This window comes from Octopus sinensis, linkage group LG25 (genome assembly GCF_006345805.1).
Source record: "Octopus sinensis linkage group LG25, ASM634580v1, whole genome shotgun sequence".
Classification (NCBI taxonomy): Eukaryota; Metazoa; Mollusca; class Cephalopoda; order Octopoda; family Octopodidae; genus Octopus; species Octopus sinensis.
The window spans coordinates 14,310,228-14,335,646 of record NC_043021.1 but is presented as its reverse complement, the minus strand read 5'-3'; the positions used below and the strand labels follow the sequence as shown (position 1 = coordinate 14,335,646).

Below are 25,419 nucleotides of genomic sequence, written 5' to 3'. Positions count from 1 at the left end.
CAGTTTTGACATTTTAAATATGATGATATCTTGGTATCTTACATAGACATGATACCTGTGAGATGAGGGTGGGGTGGGGGTTGAGGTTAAGCGGGGTGGTGGTAGGGAAACTGTGACTGAAGTGCAGCTGAGCTGAGGTTAAATGACAAAACTGTGATCAAAGCCATTTATGTTCACTGAGCTAATGATATACTAGTCTTAGTTCTACTGACAGCATCTTGGTAATTTCTTTTCTTTTTCTAAGAAGGTTGAGGAGATATGGGGTTTCTTGTTTTTTTTTTTTTTGGTCTTTTTTTTTTTTTTGCAAGAATATCATTTCATCTCAGGTGGGGAAAGAAATACAAGAGTAAAAATAACCCTTTTATTTTTCTCTTTTTTTTTGTTTGGTAGGTGGCATCATGGCATCTTGAATACTCAGGGACGGGTGGTGGTGGTGTGTGGGTGGGTTCTCTATTGATAGCTCAAACTAATTCCAGAAGCAATTTCATATGATGGGATAGATAATTATGTCCCGTCATCATAGTGATCATAATTTTAGTCGAGTGGTTTGTGTTAGGGAGGTGGTGAAGGACAAAAGAGAAGGGCAATCAATCCCAGCTCTCCTGTCAATGTCTAAATTTGTAGACCTGTTCTCTTGCATCCTTGCAAATAACCTTGATAAACAATATAAATGAAACAAAAAAAACTAGAGGTGACATAGATGCCTTTGTTGTTTTGACCCCTTCTTTTATTAAAACATTGTACATCTAGGACCTCATCATCCAATGTGACCTTTTTTTTTTCCTGCTCACCCTACCTCCACTCAATATTTTGGGATTGTAATTTGAAGATGGCATCAAAGTTGCTGATGTTCAAAAAATTTCTTTTCCCTTGTCAGGAAATGTTGCTTTTGGCTATTTTTGCCTTAAAGCTTCTGTCCTCTGTGTTTGTATCTTTTACATTCGAGTGTTTGGTACCCTAATAAGCTTAATCATAGATAGGTCTGATTTTACATTTAGGGGTTTTCATTCCCTAAAATATATGATCAAAAGTTTGTTACATTTTGGAGTTCTGTCACCTAAATGTATGATCATTTACATTTAGGGGATTAATCCCCTTACATTTGATCATGGATCTGTTATTTAGGGGTTTCTTCCTTATGTTTTGCCTTATAACTAAAGAACAAACACACAAAGCTAAAACCAGGCTATGCTGGGTATAATCTGTCTGATGAACTGGATCATGTATAGACGGATTTCTAAGGCCAACATTTCAAATATGGTACATTTTGTTTGTCGGAACTAAAGACAGACCATGCTGGAGTTGTAGTTTGTCAGTGGAATTTCAGTTCCATTGTTTAAGATTCATGTCAGCAAAGACAATAATTGGTCTTATGGTTAAGAAATTTGCTTTGCAATCACCTGGTTTTAAGTTTAGTCTATCTGCATGGCACATGTTTGGTCCTATGTTTTTGATCATAAGCTTGTTATTAAGGGTTTGGTCATGTGCCTGTTTGGGACCAAATCTCAGTGGAAGTGTCAGACAAAATATCTTGTGGAATATAATCAGATGGCTATTGCAGCCATGCTGGTGCACCATCTTGAAGAATTTTAGTCATAAGAATTGACCCCAGTGCTTTTTTGATTTAAAAGTCTGATACTTATTCTATTGGCCTCTTTTCTTGAATTGTTAAGTAACAGGGGATATAAACACACCAACAATGGTTGGCAAGCAATGGTGCTGGTAAACAGACCACACACACACATGTGATGGGCTTCTTTCAGTTTCCGTCTACCAATTCCACTCACAAGGCTTTGGTCATCCAGAGGTTATTGTAGAAGGCACTGGCCTAAGGTGCTACCACATAGTGGGACTGAACCTGGAACCATGTGGTTAGGAAACAAACTTTCTTTCCACACAACCATGCTTGAACCCTAATATTTCCTTTTTTCTTTTCTGGATTTTTTTTTTTTTATACCTGTAATGCTACGTTAGAAACCACTGTTCTAAGGCATTGTTGATTATGTTAACCATGGTACTTAAGTTCACCAACCTCAGAAAAGCAAAAAACAAATTGAGATTAGTAGGATTTGAACTCTGAACAAAGCCGAATAACACTATTCACATGCCATTATTTTTCTGACCGCAATATATTAAAAACTTCTATGAATCTATTCTGGCAATTCGGTTATTTAGGCAATTTGGTCCTTCCTAGGAGAAGGAACATCATAGGTTTTTTCTCCCTCCCCCCTCTTACATTTTGCTATTTTGTTGAGCACCTGATATTTTGACAGTACAGTTTCTGAAGTGCATCAAATGCCAAGATTTGGCCAATTAACTTAAGTATATGCCATGCAATCTTAAAATCTTTCAAGATAATACCTAGCATCTGCTTTTGAAGAACCATTTTATATAAAGTTGTTCTTTTTCTCTATTTCATTTTTTTTTTTCTCTCTCTCTCTCTCTCTCCTCCTGCAAGAATTCTTTTGACTTCGTGTATTTCCAACTTCTTGGCGGCATCTTGGTTATTTACATTCCATTAAGAAAATAATGGCAATGATAACATTTTAATTTCTCACTTGAAGAAAGTGTTTAGTCACAGGATTCGAAATTTTAGCTTGGTGAGTGGGCCATAGTCTCTCTCCTGTACATCATCAGCATTTAACAATTGTCCATGCTTGTATGGATCAGACAGCCTTTATCTAAGGCTGCTAACCCTTATCTGTTTCCAAGTAAGGCTATGCCTGTGTATTTTACCAAAAGCAAAATACACTCAGAACTCCTCACAGGCATTACCAAGGAGAGCATTCCTCCTCACCCAACCACTGCAACCCCTATGAGAAACCCTGGGTTAAGTTAGTCACTTAAGTACGTCCAAACTTTCAGATGGGCTTCTTCATAATTTCTGTCCCTTCTGTTTCGCTTAAGGGTCAAGTCAACCGAACACTGTGATGGAGGATAGTTGCTTAAGGTGCAGTGTTTTTGGCTTGAGCTCTGAAACCTATGACTGTGAACCATATTTCTTGCTGACCCTGCTGGTATTGGTGCCACGTAAAAAGCACCTGTGCTGGTGCCAATTGAAAAGCACCCAGTACACTCTGTAAAGTGGTTGGCATTAGGAAAGGCATCCAGCCATAAAAACCACACCAGAGCAGACCTTGCTGGTGCTACTTGAAACGCACCCAGTACACTCTGTAAAGTGGTTGGCATTAGGAAGGGCATCCAGCTGTAGAAACCATACCATGGTGGACAAATGGAGCTTGGTACAGCTCTCTGACTAGCCAGCCCCTTGTCAAACTGTCCAACTCATGCAAGTATGGAGACAGACGTTAAATGATGATGATGATTATGGGTATGTTTCTTGTGAAGCAATCTTTGGTTACTTTACACCTTAAAGTTGGCAACTTCCCACTAATCTCCAAGTTGGTCATCTCAAGATGTCTGATAGCATTTTCATCCGCATCTTGGTTGATTCACCGGCACTTTGACAACCCAACGGATGCTCTCCCTATTAACAACTGTTGTATTTTCTTCAATTCTAACTTTTCAGTCATGAAATAGGAGACTTGAGTCAAACAACAGACTGAGGGGGACCTTTGAAACTCTTGCTCAGCTTGCTAGAAATAGCAGTTAAGTCACCCTGAAATCATGCTCTGCTTTAACCCTTTAGTATTTAAACCGGCCATATCTGGCCAAAATAGTTAATCTGTTTTATGTTCAAACTGACCAGATCCAGGCCCTCACACCTACCCTACAATGTTATTCTACATTAAGTAATTACACCATCAAGATCTTGAAGATATGAGATAATGCATGATTAATTCAAATCAATGGGAATCAATAAGCATTATGTTTGATAGGATAATCTGAACACTAAAGGGTTAAAGCAAAATGGGAAGGACATTAATGTAATCCCAAATGTTCCTAGATAGACTAAATAGTCATGGTTGGAATGCCTTTGATCATAGGCCACCTTAGTCAGGAATGACCTATGGCTAAACAATTTGGTGTGTTTGGTTATATATGTAAGGTGATACAAACACAATTGCTGACCTTCGTAAATGACACTTGTCTCTCTGTGGGAATACCTTATGCCAACTGTTTTTATGTGCACACCTGTTAAAATGTCAGAAATTATAGCTTGTTTCTAGGTCTCATTGGATACATACAATTTTACAATACCTCTTTCTCTGCATTTAATGTGTGTCAAACATCACACGTTTAGCTGCCAATCACGAGTGTGACCCACTAGTCTGTTCTATGATCTTGTAAGTTTTGCAGTAGTGTGTGCACTTATAGATAGATAGGTGTGTGTGTGTGTGTGTGTATGTATGTATGTATGTATGTGTGTGTGTATGTGTGTGTATATATATATATACATACATACAAACATACACACACAACACCTTTTCTGGTTTCTAGCTACCAAATTTTCGCTTATAAGGTATTGCTCAGCTGGAAGGTGTGTGTGTGTGTATATATATATATATATATATATATATATATATATGTGTGTGTGTGTGTAATCTATTTACTGCTTTATTTCCATTGCTGTAACACTGCTATGCCATAGTGTTGTAGACCACTTGTAAACCAAAAGATTTTTCATCTCAAGAGACAGGAATACATTTATTGGCATTCTGGTGTCATGATGTACGAGTGATTAAACATAATCATCGCTGCTGCTGTTCTATAGCCTCTCTCTCTCTCTCTCTCCCCTCCCTCCCTTCTTCCTCACTTCCTTTCCTTCTCCTATACATTATATATGGGGGGATACCATGCAGCATGTTAGAAAGGTCAGATATGAGGAAGTGGTCTAGGTTGATGTCATATATCTCCATGGTGATCTATCATCAAAATAGCCACTTATTTATTTATTTATTTATTTATTTAAGCACACGCACACTCACTTCCCTCCCTTTACTTCTCTGCTCTCTTTCCTCTCCGTTTTCCTCCTTCTGTACTCCTCCCTCCCTCTCTCTCACCTCTTACTCTTTTTTTCTCTCTTTAATTCTTCTATTCTCTCTCTCTCTCCTTTACTCCTTCTGTTCTGTTCTCTCTCCCTTTTCTCCTTTCTTTCCTCCTCCTCCTCTTCACACTCTTCCTCCCTATTATATTCTACAACCTTGGTGTTGTATTCTGTGCACTTGTGGACAATCAGCACTGCCTACATCCATTCTACAGTCAATAAAATGGCTATTAAGAAAATATTGCATCTGGTTCCACTAATCATACACCTCAACACCAGTGGGGTACACATACCATTTGGAACACACCAAGAGAAATTATGGTAGCATTTGCAAAAACTCTGGAATTTCGAAATAATCTGAACCGATTCCTTTTCAAATGGTGCATCCTTAGATTCAGTAATTTGTTTTTCTAAAATAGAATAACCTTCATTAACCCTTCAGCATTTCAACCAGCAATATCAGGCCCGAATATTCTGCTTTGTTCTATGTTCAGACTGGCCAGATCTGACCCATTACACCTACCCTACAATGGCATTCTAAAAAATTAAGTAAGTTACCACATCAGTCTTAAAGCTACAAGATAATGCAGGATTAATTCAAAACAATGTGAATAAATAATCATTAAATTTTCACAGAGTAATCTGAATGCTAAAAGGTTTAACTAGCTGCATCTGACCTCTCACACTTTTTTACTCTTTTACTTGTTTCAGTCATTTGACTGCGGCCATGCTGGAGCACCGCCTTTAGTCGAACAAATCGACCCCGGGACTTATTCTTTGTAAGCCCAGTACTTATTCTATCGGTCTCTTTTGCCGAACCGCTAAGTGACGGAGACGTAAACACACCAGCATCGGTTGTCAAGCAATGCTAGGGGGACAAACACACACACACATACATATATATATATACGACAGGCTTCTTTCAGTTTCTGTCTACCAAATCCACTCACAAGGCATTGGTCTGCCTGGGGCTATAGCAGAAGACACTTGCCCAAGATGCCATGCAGTGGGACTGAACCCGGAACCATGTGGTTGGTTAGCAAGCTACTTACCACACAGCCACTCCTGCGCCTACAACTTAGCCTACAATATCATTTTTAAAATTTAATGTTGCCTCATCAAAATTTCAAAACTATGAGATAATGTGTGATTAATTCAAAGCAATGAGAATAAATAATTTGACAGAGTAATCTGAATGTTAAATGATTAGATATATTGTTTGGCGGTCTTGGTTTTCAAATATAATTAACAAGGTTTTTAAACCCTTGGTTTACTCATCTATGGCTGGCCACATGTCAAATAGACATTGGCTGTGTTGATGTAGACAGGCAGATCATATATAAATGACAGTGAGGGCTATGTGGCCTAGTGGTGAGAGTGTTGCTCTCACAATCCCAGGCTGGGCAGTGCGTTGAATTCTCGAGCAAAAACACCTTCATTTCACATTGCTCTGGTTCACGCAAAATGGGAAGGACATTAATGTAATCCCAAATGTTCCTAGTTAGACTAAATAGTCATGGTTGGAATGCCTTTGATCATAGGCCATCTTAGTCAGGAATGACCTATGGCTAAACAATTGGTATGTTTGGTTATATATGTAAGGTCATACAAACACAATTGCTGACCTTCGTAAATGACACTTGTCTCTCTGTGGGAATACCTTATGCCAACTGTTTTTATGTGCACACCTGTTAAAAAGTCAGAAATTATAGAGTGAATTTGGCGAGTTCTCGGTATCGAGCACGAGTGCGGCTGGTTTATTGCCGGGGAGTAAGTCTGAGTACGACGAAGACCACGAGTGTGTGTCCCCGTGTGAATGACTAAACCTTGTGATGGACTGGCATCCCATTCAGAGGTATTGTTGTGATTTCGGTCCCTTACATGCCAATGAAACTGGGTAACCGACTTCGACTCAAACGTAGCAAGGTCTAGAGGGACTCACTTTACAATGTAAATGATATAGATGAAAATAGGGACAGGACTATGGGTTGAAGCTTTTCATTGAATTTAGAGTGGAGTTTTGCTCTGAGGTATACATTATGAAAGGACAAGAGCAGTTATTTTAGGACAGATAATTGGTTCAGCCTTTCAGTTTTCCTATGTGGTTGGGAAGAGCAAAGGCTATAGAGGAGACTTATTTTTGCTGGGTCTGGAGGAAGAGGTGTGCCCATGGCCTTTGCAGGTCTTGCAAGAGCAGTGATATTGATGCCTTTAATGTTCTTCTTGAAATTTTGTATGTCAGCCCTTGCAGAAATATGGAATTCGAGAGGCAATGTGCTGGAAGAGCTGGGCATAGTGATTAGTGAAGGGCTAGAAGGGATGTTAAGGGGTCAGAGGAATTGATTTTGGAGTAGGTAGGAATTCCAGATGGTGTGCCCAACGTATGCTATGGGCACATAAGAGGTTCAGTGAAATTGCAGGAAGGTTAACAAAGAAAGTAGTCTTTGAATGTGACTGATGCACAGGAACAATAAACACTGAGGACGTATAGGGAACCATTTTCACTCACACACACTCCTCTGTAATAATGATGATAATAATGGTTTCAGATTCTGACAGATGGCTAGAAGATTTTAAGGGGAAGGGCAGGTTGTTTACACCAGTGCTGAACTGTTACTTTTATCAACCCTAAAAGGGTGACAACAAAGTTGGCCTTAGTGGAGTTTGAACTCGGAATTTTGTGTTGGAAGAAATGCCACAAAGCATTTTGTTTGGTGCACTAACGATTCTGCCAGCTCACCACCTAATGATGATGATGATGATCCTTTCATCTATAGGCACAAGGCCTGAAATTTTGTAGGGAGGAGGAGGAGCTGATTTGATTACATTGAACCCAGTGGTCAGCTGCTACTTACTTCATCGACCTCGAAAGGATGAAAGAGAAAGTCAACCTCAGTGGAGTTTGAACTTAAAACACAAAGATGAACGAAATGCAGTTAAGCATTTAGTCTGGCATGTTAACGAGTCTGCAATAATGATAATAATCTGCTGCTACTTTGACTTAGTTTAACAATTGCTAATTAAGTCTATTGATATTTAGTCACCTAGCAACTCTGTTGATTACTTGTGTGTAATCTTCACTGTTTACATACATTTAACTTCCATGGTAACGAGCTAAAGTTTTCGTTCTAATTACTGTAATAATGATTGCTTACATATGTAGGAAGCCAGAAGTTTTAGTGGAGTGTAGAACCATTGATTATGTTGTGCTCAGGAAGGGCAAAATAGACATCATCTAGATTTGAACTCGGAACATAAAGAATCATAACTAATGAGCATAAGGCCTTTTGTTTGATCGTCCATCAATTCTACCTGTTTTTAAATTACACTTATTCTTGCCGTTTTATGCCTATTGTATTAGGTTATCACTTAAGCTAGCACTCTGTCAGTTACGAGGACAAAGGTTCCAGCTGATCTGATCAACAGAACAGCCTGCTCATGAAATTAACTTGCAAGTGGCCGAGTACTCCTCAGACACATGTACTCTTGATGTAGTTTGGAGGGAGATTCAGCATGATACAATGTAACAAGGCTGACCTTTTTGAAATACAGGTGCTACTCATTTTTGCCAATTAAGTGGACTGGAGCAACGTGAAATAAAGTGTCTTGCTCAAGGACACAACACGCCACTAGGAATCGAACTCCAGACCTTATGATACAGCCATGACTGCACCTAATTATGTTTAATGGTTGTTTTAAGAGAAAGCCCTTTTCTTTATTGGGGTGTCATCTTGTATCTAACCTAATGACTTTTTTACATTACATTAAGTATCCCACAGTCTGGCTGACCATTGGGGCATCACTGGTGACCTTGCGACCAATCTCTCTGCCTGTCTTTGTCTTCGGTCTCTCGTACAGTGTCTCTCATCTTTAGGCCTGTCCACTCACACAGGTTCTTCTTTCTCTCTCTGCCTCTACCTCTGTCAACTCTTCTGGCTATCCCTGATGAGCGGATGACATTCCCAAACCACCTCAGCTTGCGTTTCTTTCAGCAAGCAGTGAATTTCAACTTATTTCCAACATTACTGGAAAGTAATGCATTGACTTAAAATGTGAAATCTTTCCTAATTTGCTGTTTCCCCTCTTTCTTCCAGATTTTGGCTTGGTTTGAAGAAAATGATGATCAGATCACTGCATTTGTTGAACCTTTCGTCATCCTTACAATTTTGGTGTGCAATGCTGTTGTTGGTGTATGGCAGGTAAGTTTGTTTTATCCTTTTCTCTTTTGTTTCAGTCATTGGACTGCGGCCTAGCTGGTGCACTACCTTGGCGAGTCCTAGCCAAACTGTCCCTCAGTGCATATTTTAAATCTGGTACTTAAAATGGCAGCCTCTTGCCACACAGCTTAGTTATAGGGCTGAAAACAAACCAACACCTGTTGTCGAGCTGTGGTGGGGGACAAACACAAAGATGCACTTCATATACTCTTTTACTTGTTTCAGTCATTTGACTGCGGCCATGCTGGAGCACCGCCTTTAATCGAGCAACTCGACCCCGGGACTTATTCTTTTGTAAGCCCAGTACTTATTCTGTCGGTCTCTTTTGCCGAACCGCTAAGTAACGGGGACATAAACACACCAGCATTGGTTGTCAAGCAATGCTAGGGGGGACAAACACACACATGCATATATATATATATAATATATATATATATATATACGACGTGCTTCTTTCAGTTTCCGTCTACCAAATCGACTCACAAGGCTTTGGTCGGCCCGAGGCTATAGTAGAAGACACTTGCCCAAGGTGCCACGCAGTGGGATCGAACCCGAAACCATGTGGTTGTAAGCAAGCTACTTACCACACAGCCACTCCTGTGCCTATATATATATGAGTATACACACACAAATATATATGTATATATATGTAATTAAGGGTACATAGCTTTCCACTAATTAGTAGGTTAAAAAAACATAAATGCACAAATGGGAAACAGACCCTCTGGCTGATAACTGATGACCTTCTGTGTCTGTTTTCCATTTGTTTGTGCATTGTTCTTTTTTAAACTTATATTTATGTACTCACTCGCATGCAATGGACTTCTAGAGTTTCTACTGGCCAGAGTCATTCGCAAGGCATTGGTCATCCTCGAGCTTTTGTAGACACTTTCCCAAGGTGCTGCACAATGGGACTGAACCCGAGCTCATGAGGTTGCAAAGCAGTCTTCTTAACCACAAGCCTTGTCTTTTGTTGAGGTTTTTTTAAACTAACCTTGTCTGATTCTGCATGACATCAGCTTCAGATATTTGTCTTGGGGAGAAATCCAACACTGAATGGTTTTCTGTTTTACATTATTTTTCTTTTTATTTGCTGGGTCAAGAGGAATGGATAGTGTCCAAGACCTTTGCAGCGCCCTCGTCCCTTACACTCTCTGAGATTGATGTCATTAATGTTTCTCTTGAACCTTTGTAAGTCAAAAATCCTCTAAGAGAGATATGAGCAGGTTGGTGATTTCCAAGGGACCAATGTTCTTGGACGGCTGTACTGGGTTTAGTGGTTATGTGAAGCTTATTGGAAACAGAAGGGCTGGACACAACAAGGGCAAAAGGAGATGAGGTGCACAAGAGTCTATGTGAAAAGAATGGCATGACCCCATTCAGCTCCCAGAAACCAAGACCATTATAGCAGCAGCAGAAAAATCAGGGATTGAAAAGAAACCATTCATCTGTGGGCCTAAGTGGTTGGAGCATGTCTGTGAGTGACTTCATGCCAATCAGTCAGTGGCCCCTTTTCTGGATGCAATGCATGTATGTGACAGCTGCACCATTCCAGGTACGAGAGCAATGTTTACTCCAATTTGGCCCTTACCTGAGGTTTCTAGAAAGTTAACTGTTAGGAGCTGAAGTATCTCCTGACCATAAAGAGAAGGACCAGTCCTGATGCAGTTCTCATTGTCACTATAGCTCAAAGCATGTTTCACCTATGTTTCCATCTATGCCATAAGCTATTGAGGCAAGTTAGGAAACAGCAAAATATTGAGAAAATTTGAGTATTTTTAATACACCTAACCAGCGTGTTTCTGTTTTTTACAGCTGTGTGCAATACCTGCACGTATCTCTGTCTCAGAATGATGTTAATACTCATATCACACACACACAACACAGTTTTTCCATTTCAGTTTCCATCTACCAAATCCTTACAAGGCTTTTGTTAGCCATGAACTCTCGTAGGCACCTGACTGTCCAAGGTACACTGCAGTGGGACTGAACCTGAAACCCTTTCATTAGGGAGTCAACATCTTAACCACATAGCTATACCTGGCTAATTTACTACCACTACTACTATTACAAACAGCCAAATCTTCAAGTCACATACCTTATTGTCTTAAGAAGAGAAAAAGAAGCATAAAAGAAAGGGCTGTGCTACTTAATCTAGTCTTGACCCCACAAGGACAAGAACCCCTTTTGCTATAGATTATTCAGCTGGGGTTGACTTGGAGTTAGACAAAAAGCAAAATAAATCTTCCTCGAATACTGTCTGTTTGTCTCAGTCTCTGCTATAGAAGCTTGACTACAGCTACAATACCAAATATCAAAACATCAGTGTGAACATTGTAAACCAACAACAGACTAAATTCTAGAAACGTCTCCTCTCCCTCTTTCCTCACACCTCTTGTTCTTCCTCTTTTTCTCTCCTTCTCTTCCCCTCTCTCCTTGGTCACCCTCTTTCCTTCTCCCCTTTCTCTTTCCTCCTTCCTTTCTCCCCCCTCTCCCTGCTCTCCTCCTTCCCCCTCTCCTTGCTCTCCTCCTTCCGCTCTCCTTGCTCTCCTCATTCACCCTCTCTCTCCTTGCTCTCCTCATTCCCCCTCTCTCCTTGCTCTCCTCATCCCATTCTCTCCTTGCTCTCCTCATTCCCCCTCTCTCCTTGCTCTCCTCCCCTTATCTCCTTGCTCTCCCCTGCCTCTCTCTCCTTCCCCTCCCCTTCCCTTGTTCTCCCCTTTCCCTCTCCTTGCTCTTCCCTTTCTCCCCCCCTTCATTATTCTAGCACTATCATTATGTAACTCTCACCCCCCCCCACACCAAAAAGGAAAAAAAAATAGAAAATTAAAAATAAAGTACAGGGAGTAAATTCAACCCAATTATTCTGCAAGATCACATTGATGATGATGATGATGATGACGATGATGATGAAGGTGTGTGGTGGAAAAGGGTTAGCTATTATTCTAAAGCTTATTGCATACAGTTCTTAATAGTGGTATATGTGGTCACCACCACTGATGGCAGCAGTGGAGGCACTGGCAATGTTTACTGTTTGTTACTGTTGATAACATCAATGTGAGCTAAGCTAAGCCAAGCTTACACTATGGCAGCTTGTGGTGTTGGTGATGTAATAATGTTGATGCTAATTACACTGCCATTGTCATTATTATTATTATTATATAAGGAGAAGGGGCTCTCTACCCCCTTTTGACCAGGCTCCTGTGGCTTTTATGGGTTTTTCCACGTGTAACCTTTCAAAGCGCCTCCCCCCTATTGGGAGCTTATTTATATTTTGGGCTGTTAATGTTTACACGGACCTTTCTTTTTGGACAAGACCCTTTGTACTTTTCGTCCTGCCTTTTACACGGACCTTTCTTTTTGGACAAAACCCTTTGTACTTTTCGTCCTGCCTTTTACACGGACCTTTCTTTTTGAACAAAACCCTTTGTACTTTTCGTCCTGCCTTTGTCCTTACAATGTTTTTGATTTATATTAGAGCCTTGTGGCCAATAAAACAAGAATTAATTAATATTATTATTATTATATTATTATTATTATTGGTGGCAATGACGACGACGATGCTAGAGAGAATGGAGGTACTTGTTTGAGTGCCAGATCAATCAATCAATCATTCAATCAATGACCACCACCGCCGCCGCCACCATCATCGTCGTTGTCGTTGGCACCACCGCCCCTCAATGTCCTCCGACATTGATTGTCAACATCAACGACTGAACTACTTATGTCGGGAGGGGTTTTTGCTGTTTACTACAAACAGTCGCTCTTCATCATTGCTGCAAATGCTTTGTATTACTGTCTACCAATTCTGGTGATGGTGGTGGATGTGGTGAAAATGACGGCGGCGGTGGTAGTAGTAGTAGTAGCAGCAGCAGCAGCAGCAGTAGTCGTGGTTGTTGTAATGGTCACAATAATTGTAGTAGCGATAGCAGTAGCAGCAGCGGTGATTGTTGTTGTTGTTCTGGGGATAGTAGTGATTGCTGTAATGGCTGTAGTCGTCGTGGTGCTGGTCATATTCATACTAGTGGTAATAGTAGTTGTTGTAGCAGGTGCAGTGGTGGCTATTGTTGTAGTGGTACAATGGTCATTAGTAGTAACAGTGGTGGTAGTAGCCATGATTATTGTGGTACAGGTAGTGTTGGTAGTGGTAGCTGTGATTGTGGGGGTAGTAGTAGTAGTGGTGATGGTTGTCATTGGTGGTGGTGGTAGTAGTAGTAGTAGTAGTAAAGTAGCTTTGATGGTGGTGTTGGTGGTTGCATTGGTGGTGCCCAATGTAGTTTCTGTTGGTTGTCCTGGTTTAGCCCTAGGTCAGGCTTGATTGAGCAGGCTTACAGGTCAAAAGAATTACAGCCATGATGCCATGATTATTCGTCTTAATATTCAAACACAGGACAACGTAGCCTTACAAACACACACACATGACACACACACACACACACACACCACACACACACATATGACCCCTTTTTTTTTTTTTACTTTTCTTTTTGAATGGTTGGCTGTGGGTTTTGAGACTGGTTTGGCTGCTATTTCTAGCGGGTCGAGCAGCTTCCATCTGAGGCTCCCCTATTAAATGCTGCAGCAGCAGCAACAACAGCTGTTGATGCTGCAGCAATAGCTGTTGCAGCGGCTGCATCAGTAGCTGCTGCGGCATCTCTTTGTTGTGGATTTTCCCTGATCTGACTTTCTGCTGGTTTTTCTGTTGGCTTTCTCTTAACGTACACCCCCTCTCCTCCAATCTCTCATTCTCCTCCTCACACTCCCCTTCCAATATCCAGTTTAACCACCACCTCCACCACCTCCCAGAAGACACCCATTCCCAGTTGTTTCTGGTTGTTTGTAATTTTACATTCCACCTGCTCTCATTCTCACCTTCTCTCTCGCTTTCTTGCTCTATCTCTCTCTCTCTCTCTCTTGCTCTCTCTCTCTCTCTGCTCTCTCCCTCTCTTGCTCTCTCCCTCTCTTGCTCTCTCTCTCTCTCTCTTGCTCTCTCCCTCTCTCTCTTGCTCTCTCTCTCTCTCTCGCTCTCTCTTGCTCTCTCCTCTCTCTTGCTCTCTCCCTCTCTCTTGCTCTCTCCCTCTCTCTTGCTCTCTCCCTCTCTCTTGCTCTCTTCCTCTCTCTTGCTCTCTTCCTCTCTCTTGCTCTCTCCCTCTCTCGCTCTCTCTCTCTCGCTCTCTTTCTTTTGGTCTCTCTCTCTCTCTCTTGCTCTCTTTCTCTTGGTCTCTTTCTCTCTCTCTTGTTCTCTCTCTCCCTTTCCTGTGCTCTCTCTCCCACTCGTTTTCTCGCGCTCTTTTTCTCTCTTTTTCTTGTGCTCTCACTCTCTGCTTTCTCTCTCTCTCTCTCTCTCTCTCTGTGCTTTCCCTCGCTCTCTCATTGATTATATTTTCCCTCTGTTATTTTCTTATTCAACGATCTGTATATGATACTATTTATATATATATATATATATATATATATATATATATATATATATATATATATATTCATTCATTCAAATATCCCTACTCTACATCCACACTGATTTCCTTTCCATCCAACCAAACCCGAAACTAGTACTGGCTTCAACAATAATTGAACACAGTTTAGAAAACTTGTGCCCCAGAATGGCCACAGTACAATGGCTGACAAGCACCTGCAAAAGATTAAACAAGACTAAGGGAAGATATATATATTCCCTATATACCCACCCACACGCACACACACAAGCAAAATTATATGCTGTGTCCTCTCCAAATATAATTATACAATAATCAGTATGTAACAACTGTTCTCGCTTGAATATCAAAAGCTTTTTACAAACTACAAATACTACTACGACTACTACTGCTGCTGCTGCTGCTGCTACTACTACTGCTGCAAGAATGTAGACAGCTATCACAGAATGTTTCTTTCTACTAATTCTTGGATGACGTCTCTCTCTCTCTCTCTCTCCCCGTGTCATTGTTGTCTATTGTACTTGGCAGTTGCCTTACAGGATACATTTTAATAGTAAACACAAATATTCTCTCTCTCCTCACCCTCTGTCTCTCCCCCTCTCTTCCCCTTCCTTGTCTCTCCCCCACCTCTGTCACATATACACCTGTAGCAAATAAATTATTATTATTATTATTATTATTATTGTTATTATTAGTATTATTATTACTATTATCATTGCATTCGACTTGATTAGCAGGTGGTTTGAACTGAGATGGTGTATTGGAACTAAGACAATTTACATTTTGATAGCCATTGTAGACATGATGAAGCCTTTCGATTGACCTGCTAGAAATAGCAACCAAATCCCATCCTTCCTACCTATTAACACTTAAGCATTTAAACTAGCCATACCTGGCTCAAATAGTCTACCTGTTTTATATTCCAACCAGCCAGGTCTGGCTTCTCTCACCTAGCCAACAATTTCATTCTAAAATTAAACAACCACCTTTCGATTGACCTGCTAGAAATAGCAACCAAATCCCATCCTTCCTACCTATTAACACTTGAGCATTTAAACTGGCCATACCTGGCTCAAATATTCTAGCCAGCCTTGTCTGGCTTCTCTCACCTAGCCAACAATCTCATTCTAAAATTAAACAACCACCTTTCGATTGACCTGCTAGAAATAGCAACCAAATCCCATCCTTCCTACTTATTAACACTTGAGCATTTAAACTGGCCATACCTGGCTCAAATATTCTAGCCAGCCTTGTCTGGCTTTTCTCACCTAGCCAACAATCTCATTCTAAAATTAAATAACCACCTTTCGATTGACCTGCTAGAAATAGCAACCAAATCCCATCTTTCCTACCTATTAACACTTGAGCATTTAAACTGGCCATACCTGGCTCAAATATTCTAGCCAGCCTTGTCTGGCTTCTCTCACCTAGCCAACAATCTCATTCTAAAATTAAACAACCACCTTTCGATTGACCTGCTAGAAATAGCAACCAAATCCCATCCTTCCTACCTATTAACACTTGAGCATTTAAACTGGCCATACCTGGCTCAAATATTCTAGCCAGCCTTGTCTGGCTTCTCTCGCCTAGCCAACAATCTCATTCCAAAATTAAACAACCACATGGAAATCTCAAAGCTACAAGACGATGCGTGATCAATTCAAAACAACATGAATAAACAAACATTTCATTTCAGAGAATAATCTTAAATGATAAAGGGTTAAAAAAAAACGCATTCGTTGATGTAGTCCTAAACAAACTGTTTAAGAAAAAGATGGGATGGTCACTACCGGAATGCATTGAAGAACACGTCTGCACAAACAAGACTGACCTCAGCTTAAACAGTATACACATATTAAACTTCTATTTTTACTTTTACTGTGTTATTCTACATTTCGTTATATGGACAAAAGCTTTTGTTCCAGCTCTTCGCCCCACCCCCCTCCACCAAATTCGAGGCCTTTGTCTCTAAGAAATCATTAGTTTGTAACAATATTATTAGATATCAATCTGGCCTTGTACCAAAATTAGAATTACTTGATATCAATCTTGTTGTATATCATCTGTGGTTTGGTCATTGTTTCTTGGCTTCGCTGTGTATCACTCTTTCTCTCTCTCTCTCTCTCTCTCTCTCGTATGGCAGACTCTCCCGTCGGAGACAACGTGTGAGCGTTCAGCTCTTTTACCAAAAGATCTGCACAAATGATTTGTTTAGTGATCAAATGTGTGTGCTGTACTTTAGCTCATTGTTTCTAGCAAATCGACGTTGCCTGAGCAGGACCACGGTGTGCCATGCACCAGGTGTCGAAGTGACCCCAGATCGTGAGATGAAGTGATTTGCTCAAGAACACAACACACCACCCGATCTAGGAATTGAAACCACAACCTCGCGATTGTGAGTGCAACACCCTAACCAGCAAGGTCATCCAGCTGTTACAACAATGTCTCAGTAATGTATTCACCTATCCTGTGCTAATATAGAATGGATGTAAAGTAAATTTTGAAAAAAAAATGTAGCTTTACAATGTAGTTTTGGGTTCAATCACAGTGTACAGCACCTTGGACAAGTGTCTTAACCACACAGCTGTGCCTCATGGTTTCAGGTTCAGTTCCACTGCATAGACAACATTGACTTAGAACAGTGGTTCCCAACCTTTTCACTACCAAGGACCCCTTTTATTTAAATGAGTTTTCCCACAGACCCCTTTTAATATGCTTATTCTTATATGAAATTTTAAATTTAGTTCATGGTCCCCCAGTACTACCTTTGCAGATCACAGGTTGGGAACCACTGACTTAGAGAGTCCCTACAAGGCAGGTTAATAATTTTTGAATACAGGGGTTATTCATTGATTATATCACATCTCTGTACTTGAATGGAATACTATGGTTTACCTTGGCAAGATTTGAATTCTTCACAATGATAATGAGGATTTCTAGGATAGACACAAGGCCACAAAGCACGTGGCTTAATAGTTAGGGTGTTCAGCATACAATCGTATAGTCATGAGTTCAATGTGTCCTTAAGCAAGACACTTTATTTCACATTACTCCTGTCCACTCAGCTGGCAAAAACGAGTTGTACCTGTAATTCAAAGGGGCCAACCCTGTCCCATTCTGTCCCATGCTGAATCTCCCTGAGAACTACGTTAAGGGTACACAAGTCTGTGGAGCGCTCGGCCACTTGCACATTAATTTTATGAGCAGGCTGTTCCATTGATCGGATCAACTGGAGCCCTCATTGTCATCGTAATCAATGGAGTGCCACAAGGCCACAAATTCAGTACAGGTGACTAGATTGACATCAGTATACCACTGGTATTTTGTTGCATCGACCTTAGGAAAGTGAAAGACAAGTGACCTTGGAGAGATTCAAACTCTGAATATAAAGGTCTATAGACTAAATGTTGATGATGAATCATGGAAAACTTCTACTCCTCCCCACCCCATTCATTTACCCCCTGCCTTCATCCATCCATCCATCCTCCCACACCGTTATATCCCCAACTGACTGGTGATGGCAAGACGGTGGCGATATATTTATTTTCTCTGTCAGCTTGTACTTTTGTACTTCAAGAAATTTGTTTACTAGATTCCACGCACCCTCCCATATACATCCACCCCTTCTTCCTTTATCTTTAACTTACCCTTTTTCTTATCCATCCCCCTCATCTCTCTCTCCCCCTCCCTCTCTAGCTCTGTCACACGCAACAGTCTCTATCTAGCTAGCCCTGTGTGTGTTGCAGTATATATTTTTGAAGGTAACTGTATGTAACCTAAACTCCTTTTACCCACCTCTGCCCTTCACTCTTCAGATTGGAGGAGGAGGAGGAGGAGAGGCTCACCTGGAAGAACTGGATGGGGAGGCTGTTATTTTTTTTTAGTTCATGTATTTATTTATTTTGGTTGTTATCTTGGCTACATTTTCTTGGTGAACTAAGACACGAAGTGTGGAGCTATTCCAAGCTGTTCTGCATTTTCTACTTGCTCACCTCCTACCTACCCATCATCTCGCCTCCCTACCTGCTCACCTCCTATCTCTTTTTTCAAGATAGGATCATTTCTCTTTGTTTCTGCTGCTGTTGTTGTTGTTGCTGCTGTTAGAGCCTCCAATCAAACCATTTCCCTGCACCATCCACCCCACCCCCACTTCTCTTTGAAATGAGAAAGCCTCTGTTTACTTTGATACATACATATATGGCTATTCTTGTTCTTCGCACAACACAATCAGCCTGACGTCTTTCTTTCTTTCTTCGGTGTTTTTCATCATCATCGTCGTCGTCGTCGTCGTCTTCTTCTTCATCTTCTGCTGCTGCAAGAACTTGGGGTGGGGGTGGTGCTAACAGGGTGGATGATATGCTACAGTGGCGAGAAGATAAAGGAAGGTGAGGGTACAGAGGGAGTTGGTGCTAAGGTGTGGTTAACGAGATAGTTGTACGGGTGGGGTGGGGGGTGCAATGTGATGCGAGGGGTAGCATTCCGTGTGCACCATCACCACCCACCACCACCACCACTGAACATCTGAGTTGGGAATGTGCCAGGGTATCTGGAGAGCCATTCTGGGGCACAGGTATGATTTTAGCCCGTTAGGGTAGGTAGGCAGGTGGGTGAGTGTAAAAAAAAAATAGAAATAAAAGTAAAAAAAAAACCTAGTGGGGTGCTTACTAAATCTGTTTATTCGTTATTATTTCCACCCTGCTTTCTTTCTTTGTTTTTCTTTTTTTTTTTCATCGCATAAGGTGAAATGACTCCCCTCCCCCACTCCTTTACCACCCTCCTGGAGATAAAAGGATATTAAGCATAATTACCTCTCTTCTTTCTCTCTTCAGAATCCAAGGAGATTCATAACTTGGCATGTTATCAACAACTTCAAAGATTTTATTATTACTATTATTATTATTGGTGGTGGTTTTATAAGTAGTATTGGTTGATTGGCAGGTACAGTAGCAGAGGAAATACTTTGCAGTATTTGGTTTCATCATATCTACATTTTGAGTTCAAATCTTGTGTAGGTCATCTTCTTCCATTTGCCCTTCATCCATGTGAAGTCAAGAAGATAATGGTACCATTCGCGGTGCTGGGTTCTATCCATATGGCCAGCTATTCTCCACCCGCAAAGTTTCTGGCCTTGGTGCCTGTGTTACAAACAGTCATTAGTAATTAATTAACCAATAATACTAATGTGTTATCGGTTAACTAATTAGCTGGTAGGGTAGCAGGTGAAATGCTTTACAGTAATGGTTTCATTCTGGGTTCAGATCTTACTAGGGTTACTTCAGTCCTTCGTCCCCATCCAAGATCAATAAAGTACCAGTGAAGTGCCGAAACCAGTTAAACTGAAATTCGGTTTAAATTTGTAACTCCTCCACCTCCCCAATCTGCAACCTCTTCGTCCACGCCAAAATCTGTTTGTACCTATGTTAGTAATTATTATAAAGTGGGAGCTTCTCTGTGGCTGTTTTGAGTTCAGATCTCATTCATCATCATCATCATCATCGTCGTTTAACGTCCGTTCTCCATGCTAGCATGGGTTAGACGGTTCGACCGGGGATCTGGGAAGCCAGAAGGCTGCTCCAGTCTTATCTGGCAATGTTTCTACAGCTGGATGCCCTTCCTAACGCCAACCACTCCGTGAGTGTAGTGGGTGCTTTTTACGTGCCACCTGCACAGGTGCCAGGCGAGGCTGGCAACGGCCACGGTCGGATTGGTGTATTTTATGTGCCACCGGCACGGAAGCAAGTCGAGGCGGCGCTGGCATCGGCCACGAGTCGGATAGTGCTTTTTACGTACCACCAGACCAGGGATCCTGGCTGGTTCAATTCGATTTCGATGAGGGTAACATTAAGGTTCAGTCCAGTTGGATATAGTACCACTCAGCTGTTGGGTTGTCGGATTAATTTGTTCGTTTATTTTAATGTTTCCCAGTGTAATTTGAATAACACACAAAATATTTTTATTGCAGTATTTTATGGGGTGTTTCTTTTCTTTTCGGTTTTTTTTTTTTGTTTTCTTCTGTAGTTCCTCCACAACTTTTGTTCATTGTTTTCGAAATTTGAATAAACTTCACCTCTTTTCACACCTGCGACAACAGAATGCCAAGTAGAAAAATAAAAATAAACAAATTTATCTGACAACCTAATATGTAGGATTGATATAGTTGACTATACACCCTCATTCCAAATCCCCCCCCCCCCCGCATGTCCCACTCTCCCTGGTATTTCTGGCTTTGTACCTCTGCGATAGATCAACTGTTACATAAGCTTTGAATTTGTGAGACACTGGATACGACACATGTTTTAAACTCCATTGTTACCTCTCCCCAATTCCTTTTTTTTTTTTTTTTTACTATATTTAAAAAATTGTCTCCCCCCCACTTCTGTCTACTAATTTATTTTCTTGCTGGGGGGCTGATTGTAGCTGTATTTTGACTCAGCTCAGCATTGGCCAAATAGATTTATTTTATTGGCTATTGTTTTAAAAATGGCCACAGGTCTGGCTATTTGGTTAAGAAACTTGCTTTGCAACCACATGGTTTCAGGTTCAGTCCTACTGTGTGACACCTTAGGCAAGTGTCAAATATGGTAGCTACATGTTGTTCAGTATTGGCTCTGGCTTAATAGCTTCACCGTGTAATAATTTTTTTTCTTCTTTTTCTCCATTGACTTTCAGGAAAGAAATGCTGAAAGTGCGATTGAAGCTCTTAAAGAATATGAGCCAGAAATTGCTAAAGTGGTACGACAAAACTACAAGGGAGTGCAGAAAATCCGTGCCAGTAACTTGGTCCCTGGAGATATTGTTGATGTCTCAGGTAAGATGTTTTTCCCTTTATTGTTTTAATAGGAATTGACAAGGTCTCGTACTGGAAACGTTGGAAGAAATTGGAAGCAGGCACCATAGTCATTGTCATCAATATCTTGTGTTTTATGTCCAAACTAGCAGTATCGCCCGGCGTTGCTCGGGTTTGTAAGGGAAATAACTATAAAGCATTTTTAGAGTTATAGCCCAAAAATGGAAAAAAAATGGTAAATTTTTTTAGTTAAAAAGGTCGAGTTGCGTCCCCTAGACAGTCTGTGGTTTGTGTTTCTGATTCTCGACCCCATGTCGAATTTATCGATTTTTTTCAGAACTGGGGGAACTTTTCAAAATTTTCGCTGCGTTAGTTTTGAATTATGACATTGGGCTATGTGTGTGTCAAGTTTCATCAGAATCGGTTGAAAGCCGTGGTCAAGGTGAGGGTACAAGCAAACAGACACACAGAAACACACACAGACAAACTGCCGTTTATATATAGAGAGATAACATGGGGGTCTCTCTTGTCATAAATGACAGATTAGGGTTCCACAGTTTCTTTGCTGAACAACCTGTGCAGATAAGTTCTTTTATAGTGATCAAGTGCTTACACTGTACATTAACTCACTCCCTCCATCAAATTGACATTACCTGTACAGGTGCATGATTACAGAGCAAGGGGAGGTGAAGTCTTTTGCTTGTTTTGCTCAAGAACATAACACAATATCTGGTCCAGGAATTGAAACCATAATCTAGCAATCGTGAGTGCAATCCCCACCACCAACCGCTAGGCCATGTGCCTTCACCCCTATTCCACCCCTATGAGATAAAGCTGCTCTAAATGCTTGTCACAGATTGGACAGAGGGCCAGGTATTTTTGATGTCAAAGTGGGTGGTGGATTAAGTGTACCCCACCCCCAAGCACAAGCATAATCAATCCCAGAGTTAGTGCCAAGGTATTTAGCATCTTAGCCCAGCCTTAGAATATACATCCTTTCTCTCCAGTATTTTTGTACAACTTACTCCACCTACCCCCCTCCACACTTCTTTACACAAGCTGGAAAATGTAGTCGGATAAGAAATCTATAGTTTTAGGATTGAATACATCTGTTGCCTGGCAGCAGAATTTGTAATGTTTTAATCTGAGGTGGGATGAAAAGCAGATGTTTTGCTCTGGAGGATGAAAGTCAAAGTTGAATTTGGTAAGAATTGAACTCAGATTGTTAAGAGCCAGAACAAATACAGCAATGCATTCTGTCTGACTTTCTAACAAGTCTGTCAGTCTACCAATAATATGACGATAATAATCATCAACATAATCCTTTCTGCTATAGGCACAAGGCCTGAAATTTGGTGGGAGGGGGTAAGTCAATTACATTGACCCCTATGTGTAACTGATACTTATTTAATCAACCCTGAATGTATGGAAAGCAAAGTCAACCTTGATAGAATTTGAACTCAGAATGTAACAATGGACGAAATGTTGCTAAGCATTTTTCCCAGCATGCTAATGATTCTGCCAGCCCATTGCCTGAATAATAATAATAATAATGTTTCAAATTTTGGTACAAGACTAGCAAATTTAGGAGAGGGTTAGTTGATTACACTGACCCCCCCCCCCCCCCCAGTACTTAATTAGAATTGTATTTTATCAACCCTGAAAAGATGAAAGGTGAAGTCAATGTGGAATTTGAACAGTTCTGTCAGCTTGTTACCTTATTTATAACAACAACGATAATAATGGCTTAAAATTTTGGCACAAGGCCAGCAGTTTCGGAGGCAGTGGGCGGGTAAGTTGTTTACATCAACCCCAGTGCTCAACTGGTACTTATTTCATCAATTCCCAAAAAATAAAAGGCAGAGCTGACCTCAGGGGCATTTGAACTCGGAACATAAAGACGGACAAAATGCCGCTAAGCATTTTGCATAACAATATTAATAATTTCTAGCAGAAGAAAACTGAGATAAAATTTTCAGGGAGGCAATACTCAGTTATAATGATAATTGAGCATTTGACTGGTAAATTATTTTTCTCACTCTTCCTGGGATATGAATAGCAAACTCAATCTTAGTGAAATTTGAACTTGGAAACCCTGCTTCATTTGTTTGCACTGGAAACTTTCATGCAATTAGAGAAAACTTTAAAAAGTGCCTCATATTATACTCACTCCTGGTCCTTTGCAGAGTATCTTCTGTGAGACTGTACTCTTGGTACCTTTGTGGAGTTTCTTCAGCGAAACCATGTACTCTCAGTACCTTTGTGGAGTATATTCAGTGAGACTCTGTACTCCTGGTAGCCTTTGTGCAGTACTAACCCTGGAACCATATACCCAGTACTCTTGCTAGTTCATATCAATCTTTGTCTAACTCTGTTTCCCTCTCTTTCTCCACAGTTGGTGACCAAGTACCCGCTGACATCCGTATTATCAAAATTTTCTCCACAACTCTCAGAATTGATCAAGCTATTCTTACCGGTAAGTCAGTCTCTCTCTCTTTCTCTCTCTCTCTCTCTCTCTCTCTCTAGTAACTGTACTCTTCATTCACTTCTCTCTGTCTCCCCCTCTTTGTCTGTGAAAGATGTAAAGTCTAAAGAAATAACTTAAAACTTTGTGTGTGTGTGGAGATGTGTGTAATTATATTTGTGTTATTACGGGTTAATGTGTGTATATCTGTATGTGCCTGCGTATATTATATCTGTGTGTGTATGTGTGTGTATTATCTCTGTTAAATGTGTGTATATATTATGTGTGTGTTATCTGTTAAATGTGTGTATATGCGTGTGTTAGCTCTGTTAGATGTGTATATGTGTGTTATCTCTGTTAAATGTGTGTGTATGTGTATATATATATGTGTGTGTGTGTGTGTTATCTGTTAAATGTATGTGTATTGTGTGTGTGCCCATGTATATTATGTGTTTAGTACATCTGTTGAATGTACATTATATCCCAATGTGTGTGTGTGTGTGTGTGTTCTCATTGTTAAATGTTATTCTAACTCCTGTTGTGGTGTTTGCTTTCTGTTTACAGGAGAGAGTGTCAGTGTAATCAAACACACAGACCCTATTCCTGACCCAAGAGCTGTCAACCAGGACAAGAAAAACATCCTTTTCTCTGTAAGTAACAGTTCGTGTGTGTGTGTGTGTGTGTGTGTGTGTGTGTGTGGTGACTTTAGTTTCTCAAAGATTATAATCATTTGGTATTTACTTTCAGCTTTCCATGCTAGCATGGATTAAGTGTGTATATTAAGGCATTGTTTTTTTTTCTTAAAGTTGGATGCCTTTCCTGTCACTGACCCTTATCTATTTTCAATTAAGGGAAATAAGGATAAGTAAATATCTCAGTGTGACACAGCCATGTCTGCAATGTTGATACTGAAGGGTTACTTTCATTATGGATGGAAGCACTCCGTCGGTTACGACGATGAGGGTTCCGGTTGATCCGAATCAACGGAACAGCCTGCTCGTGAAATTAACATGTAAGTGGCTGACCACTCCACAGACACGTGCACCCTTAACGTAGTTCTCGGGGATATTCAGTGTGACACAGAGAGTGACAAGGCTGGCCCCTTGAAATACAGGTACAACAGAAACAGGAAGTAAGAGTGAGAGAAAGTTGTGGTGAAAGAGTACAGCAGGGATCACCACCATCCCCTGCCGGAGCCTCGTGGAGCTTTTAGGCGTTTTCGCTCAATAAACACTCACAACGCTCGGTCTGGGAATCGAAACCGCGATCCTATGACCGCGAGTCCGCTGCCCTAACCACTGGGCCATTGCACCTCCACACTTTCATTATGACCCTTTGAGGTACATTACCCACTTCAGTTCACTATTTACATTTTGTAAATTGTATGTGCCTTGAGATACTGTTGCTTAACCCTAGGTGAAACTGATTGAGTAGGCTTAATCTGATTAAAGCTCATTCTGGAGTATTTGGAACTTTGATTATTTAAAGTGTTATTTCCAGTTTGTCTCAAGACAGTACAATATTAAAGGGATTAGGCTGTTTTTCCTCACAGGTCAACCCACCAGAAA

The 25,419-nt window shown here is 40.7% G+C and overlaps 1 protein-coding gene across 2 annotated transcripts in view; it reads left to right on the top strand.

The window, feature by feature from the left end:
• Positions 1–25,419, top strand: part of LOC115224251 (sarcoplasmic/endoplasmic reticulum calcium ATPase 1) — a 129,149-nt gene that overhangs the window by 41,455 nt on the left and 62,275 nt on the right. For both annotated transcript variants that reach the window (XM_029795055.2, XM_029795056.2), the window contains exons 4-7: positions 9,043–9,147; positions 21,270–21,408; positions 23,783–23,863; positions 24,416–24,501. In XM_029795055.2, the coding sequence (XP_029650915.1) occupies positions 9,043–9,147; positions 21,270–21,408; positions 23,783–23,863; positions 24,416–24,501 (411 nt within the window). The remainder of the gene's footprint in view (positions 1–9,042; positions 9,148–21,269; positions 21,409–23,782; positions 23,864–24,415; positions 24,502–25,419) is intronic.